Below are 6,347 nucleotides of genomic sequence, written 5' to 3' on the forward strand. Positions count from 1 at the left end.
GTACCAATTTAATTATGTAAATTGATGTGGTAACTTTTTTAATTTCAATTTGATTAAGTACTGATAGGTACCTCGCGACATGCTTTTGTTATTGTATAAAATGAGCTGATAGTTAAAATTTTTAGTAAAAAAATATTTTCGTCTTTTTTGAGTGTTTAAATAAAAGCTTTTTAAAATTTTTAGTGAAATTAGTTTTTCTCTCTTTTATTTAAGTATTTGTCATTCTTTTAATTTTTAACAATGTTAATAAAAATGGGTTAATTATCTACTCAACGGTCGTGTGTCAGAAGTAAGAATAAAGGAGGTTGAGGTTAGTTCAATCATCCGAGGGTCGTGTAGGTACTTACCTATGTACCTACCAGTCAATGAAAAATACAAATTGATCTACCTACGTAGGTTACCGCCTTTAAAAATCACAGAGTAAATTATAATAGTCTAATACAAAGCATACCGTCGAAATCCCTAACTTCGCCTGAGTTTTGACATATTTTTGAAGTTGGCGCTAAAACTATTAACTGGTTTGGCAACACTGAGTGGTAAAAGTACTCTATAAGACCCAAAGAATAGTACAGAACAAAAATCTGTCTTAAAATTAGTCCAATAAGATGCAAAATTCGATCACAAATTGAATAGGTGAAGTTTGGCAATTTTGCTTAACTTCGCCTGCATCATGTCATAGCGTCAAATAATAAGTAATTGTTTAAACAAGGTCATAGCGCATCTGGTCTAAGCAATTTAGAATATTCACAGTCGAATATATACCTTACAAACGCACTATAGAGTAGATTTAATAAAAAAAAGGTGGTAGGCGAAGTTATGCAACGTCTTGAAGTCAGTTTCATACTTTAGCTATAACGCATATAGGGCTGCCAAAAATTATGCTAACTTACCTCACTCCAAAACTAAGAGGGGTGATGGCTTACACAAATATTTATAAAAAAAGTTTTTTATTAATTAATTATTTTATTCATTTATTTTTCAAACTTTTAACTTTTAACTAAAAAAATTCAATATTAACTCAAAGTTTACTAAAGCATATGGATAATTAAATATAGAGTAATAGGTATCTTTTAGCTTAACAATCCTCATAGCAATAAAATCAAATTAATAAAAAAAAAAGTCAAATGAGAATTTTATGAATGAAATATTCAACTTAAAATTCCTTATTAATTTGAACAATCAGGTAAAACAAAAATGTAATAACTAAAATTTTAATGATGCTCTCATTTTTAAAGTAATTAAAGTAGAATAACTATTGTATGTTGTAATTACTTAAATCGTTATTAAAAAAAATTTGACCTCGTCGACAAATTTTTGGCTCAGGTAGTACTAAAATAATATCATCTAAATGCTTCATGGGCCAAATATCATCCACTGTTGGGTAAGTAAATACTGATCCTTTTTTAACTTTTGATTCCTTCTTTTTTCTCAAAAATTTGACCTCAGGAACGTTATTCTTTATTGATATTACTTTTCCTACGAAATGCTTCACGCTCTTTTTTGTAACGAATTGAGCTAAAATCCAGGAGTTTGTTTTTAATTTATTATCACTTTCTTTGAAGTATTCAATATCAGAAATTCCGTAGTGCATTGATAGTTCTATATTTTCTTGTTCTTCTCTCTGGCATACCGAGATAAAGTCGTCCAAGGTTTCGTATTCAGAATCATCCGCTATACTCATTTCAATGTCAGTTGTTAAGCTAGATTGACTACTAGATGTCTTCCTTTTTCTTTTCACAGACGTACGCTTTAGAGTTTTCTTTTTTGCTTTAAGAGTTTCTCTACTTTTTCTTTTTTTAGTTTCATTATTTGGTTTTTTTTCAACAGTGTCTGTCATTTCTTCTAGCTTTTCTTCGTGTGTATTTTTGTCGAGGACTTTTCTTTGTTCAGCTACCGTATCTTTTGTTGTGGAGTTCAGTTTCATGTGTAAGGCAGACCGCGAGATTGTAACCCCTCTCTTTATAAAATTTGTATTTTCTTTCTTACTTTGGAGTATTTTTTGAGATGTTCCAGCTTTGATAATGACATTAGAAGTAATATTAATTTTTGTTTTATTTGTTTGAAGACAGTCTGGAATTATATTACTAAATGGCATATTTTCTTTATCATTTTTTAATATGTCATCTAAGTATTTAACATTTGATGTTCGCGACATGGGTGCCTTAGCATTTTGCACAAATGGAAGTAAGTTAGTATTGACACTTCTGATACACAAGTTTTTGAGACTTTCAGGATTTTTTTCCGTTAGAGATAATTGCAATAATGAGTCTGAATTTACCAGTACAGTCCTAAGATTTTTTCCCCTTTTTCTTTTATTCTTTTTTACTAATTCTACTTTATTACTTTGAGTTTTTAAATTTTTAAAATCATTTTCGCAGACTGATTTGCCCGGGGGCACATCTAATTTCTTATTTCGTACTTTTTTATTAGGATCTGCACTGCGAGTCTCCTTCAGCCAGTCTAATAGCGCATTGTCGATAGAATATGACATTGTTTGTTGGTCTGAGTCTGGCAGTTTACTAATTACTTTATCAGGGTTGAATGGCACAATACCAGTGCTTTTAAATCCACTGATTATATTATGTGTTTTCACGTTAAGTTTGTCTACTAGTTTTTTGAGTAGATCTGGAAAATGTCCCTTGTGAATCGTTGTTTCTCTTGGGTTTTTTATTTTGTAATTTAATAGAATTTCTCTCCATAGTTTTTTTAATGGACCAAAATAGCATACATCCAGAGGTTGGGTTATATGTGTTGAATTTGTAGGTAAAAATACGAAACGTATATCATTTTGTTCACAATATTTCACAATTTTGACATTTATGTGGGATGCTAGGTTATCTCCAATTAAAACTTTCTTACCAGGTTTATTTTTAGCCCATGGTAAAATAATAGTTTCAAACCAATCTTCGAATAAGTTGCTATCAAACCATCCTGATTTAGAACGGTTAAATCTGGCTCCTTTGGGTCCATTAAGTGTCCATTGTGTGTATAAATGTTCCGCCTTATATACAACGTATGGAGGAAGACATTCTCCTGATGCGGTTATTGCAAACATTATAGATATAGCTCCCTTCGTAAAATTTAACACTCTCTCGGGATACTTGACTCCTCTTCTGACCAAACATTTTTGTACCCCAGGATTATCTGTCAAGTTTGTTTCGTCGTAATTAATTATATTCTCATTAGATACGCCTTCTAGTGATAACTTTAAATTTGTGAAATAATCTTTTATTTCATCAGCACTTTTTTCTGCTCGGCTCCTTTTTATATTTTGGATCACTCTGTAGGTTAATTTAGGTTTGTTTCTTTTTATAAAAGAGTATGCCCACTTATTTCCAGGTAATTTGTTATTGAAAATTGATAGTCTTCCGTTGCCCTCCAAATATCTGAAAATATAAAATGCAAAACTCTCAAAAAAATGTAAAACTCTCAACTGAATGATTAAGTTTAACATTTTCTAATATTCTACCAACAGAAATAAATGATGTGTAAATTCGGTTAATTTCTTGATAGAAAATATTAGTTTTAACGTCACCTGTATACGACAATTTTCAAATCCAAAAGAGTCAAGGGGCTGCCATAATCAGCAGCTGCGATTAAAACTTTTACTGTGTCGTCTTCCTCCTTATTAGAGAGTTTCGTAGGGCACCCTGGACTCTTAGGGTGTTTATTATTTAATTTGTCTAATAAAGTCCGGCGAGGTATTCCGAAGGCTTTTTCAGCCTCGTATGAGGACATGGTTTTATTTTTCATCGCTTCCACCGCTAAGTTAATCATTGCTACTGAATGTTTTGCCGTATAAGGCCGTTTTTTGCGTTTCTCTTTTTTATTACCCATGGTTAGTAGTCCTGTAATCAATGTTTTTAATTAAAACCTTTAGTTTAGGTAATATCACCTTTTACCAAGATACGTGGAGATTTGCTCGAGATAGATAAAAAAAAACCTGCACATGTTTGTGTCGATTTTAGTGAAGGACACTGTAAATTAAATTAGCACTTTAAACTTATAAAGTGCACAGAAATTCTGATAAAAATAACCAACACTAGTAAAGACGAGAAAAAAATCTTCCTCACTTGAGATGTAGGGAAGGAATCCCAAAAAAAAACGTTATTAACACCCAGGCCAAATTTCAGCTTTTTAGTTTTAACTGAGCTATGCTAATTAATAAGATAAAGTTGTTAGTACACAACTATCTAATTTGATATATTGCTTCTAAAGGCAAAAATTTGAGACCATGGACTGCATTGCTACAATTTAGAAGTCGTAGAAGAACATTAAATATAACTAGTTCTCCATCTTAGATATGCCGCCATGTTGGATTTATAATGTTAACCATGCATTGTCATTCAAATTGAACTAATATACAAAATTTCAGTTCAATTGGTTGAAGATATATTCAAAATTGAGTTTTAAGATACAAGTAATATACATACATTGCAAGTTTAAATAAAAGCTTGTAATATAATATCAACTAATAAAAAAAAACTTTTTGCTCTTTATATTTTATATTATAGTATAGTTATAGTTATAAGATATGAAACAAAAGAACTGACAACCCTAGGGCCAGGTGAAGTTTGGCAACAAGATGGCCGTCGCTATTAACTTAATCGTTTTTTAATAAAAAATGACATCTAAACGTGAATTATACGCAAAATGATAACGGTTTGCGAATGGGGATTAGTTTTAGGTGATAGTAAAATAAAAAGTTTAGCGTTACCTGTTCTGTAACACGGCGAAAAACCAAAGTTAAAACACACACAAAAAAAGAAGTGTCGTTTCATCCACGGTAAAAACGCACTGGTCACCACCCATGTGAAGTTAGCCACAATCCGTCCGCAGAATATTACCATAGTTAAAAAATACTTTGGTATTTAGTAGTTATATGTGTAGCCTGACCTCAATTTATATTGAAAAACTTAACTTAATTGAAATTAGGCGAAGTTCGGTAGCACAGGCGAAGTTACGATTCACGACGGTACAGAAAAAAAAATGGTTGCGGTCTAAAATGATTACGGAAGGTTACGCGCATTAAAACAAGGCAGGCGTTAGGCGATCGGTGTTTGTCCGTGGCGCGGCGGCCGGCGCGGCGTATCCGCGGGTCAGCTGCGGTCGGTTGAGGAAGGTTGAATCGGGCGCGCCGCACGCGCCGCTGGCCTCAGCACCGCGGTTTCGAACGTTCGCTGACCGCGTGCAGCCCGTGTCGCGCCCCGCCCCGCGCGCGCCTCCCGCCGCCCGCGCTCTCCCTCGCCTCTGCACCCTCCATTCTTTTACATTCGCCACCGAATTAATTTATAACGTACTCGGTACTCCGGCTCGCAGTTCGCACCCTTGTCAGAGCACCGAATTCAATAGGTAGATGTTTTAATAGGTTAGCCCTACGCACTAACCTGCCTCAATTAGGAAATCATGCCGAAATCAATCTATCGCGTCATCACGTGACAATACATAATATTATACAATCATAGTTATTTAGGTCTACATACGTACCTGTTAAGTACTTTAATTTGCACTATTTATTTACATCATATAAAATTAATAGCGTAATACCTACCTATTTAGGCAGATTTTTTTTTGTTTGTTCTATTGCATGAAAATTGCGCACATAGACGGTGATAAGTACTTACTTACAGCCGATTTTATGTAATGTCATTGCCTGAAATAACTGTAGACGGTAGGTATGGTAGCTAGGGTTGCCAAACGTACTATAATTTATAATATTGTACTATATTTCGGGTCTGCGTACTATATACTGCTGCAGAAAAATACTATATTTCAACAACTTTATGAATTTTAAATTTTATGATTCGATGATAATGTATCATCGAATCCGAACTTATCTATCATATTTGATTTCGAACTTAAAATTAACTATTAAAAAAATGAGCTTGAAAACGTGAAAAAGCATATAATATTTAAGCATATAAGACAAAATTTCTTGAAAAATATAGTAAGTGTAAATAAATATAGTTTATAGAAAAACAAACGTGTTTTATCGCCTAATTCGTAAAATACTACATTTTCTTTAAGCGTACTATATTTTTCTCAAGAAATGTTGGCAACCCTAATGGTAATTGCCCACCTAAATATACACAAGTTCTATTTCTTAGTAGGTACATAGGTCTCGTATATGTATATTATAGTATATGCGTCTTATTTGGTATTTTGAAAATATCTACACTCGTACCTGACTAGATATTTACTTAATCGACCCAATCATGTGATGATTTAGAAAATACTAATTTTATTGATATAGTTACCTACCTACCTACTGGCGAATATAAAATTGACTGCAGTAAGCATTAATGCTTACTGCAGTCAATTTTATATTAATTTTTATTGATTATTGA

General features: G+C 32.8%; 1 protein-coding gene across 1 annotated transcript; it reads right to left on the minus strand.

Annotated features, from left to right (window-relative positions):
• Window positions 1-1,083: 1,083 nt before the first annotated feature.
• LOC128199899 (uncharacterized) lies at window positions 1,084-4,178 on the minus strand. Its single transcript, XM_052891288.1, has 2 exons — window positions 3,536-4,178; window positions 1,084-3,386 (listed from the first exon to the last, which is right to left on the minus strand). Exons 1-2 carry the CDS (start codon window positions 3,835-3,837, stop codon window positions 1,253-1,255), a joined length of 2,436 nt encoding a protein of 811 aa, XP_052747248.1. The 5' UTR covers window positions 3,838-4,178; the 3' UTR covers window positions 1,084-1,252.
• Between the last annotated feature and the right edge of the window lie 2,169 nt (window positions 4,179-6,347).

The sequence above is a fragment of the Bicyclus anynana genome, chromosome 3 (genome assembly GCF_947172395.1).
Source record: "Bicyclus anynana chromosome 3, ilBicAnyn1.1, whole genome shotgun sequence".
NCBI classification, from domain to species: domain Eukaryota; kingdom Metazoa; phylum Arthropoda; class Insecta; order Lepidoptera; family Nymphalidae; genus Bicyclus; species Bicyclus anynana.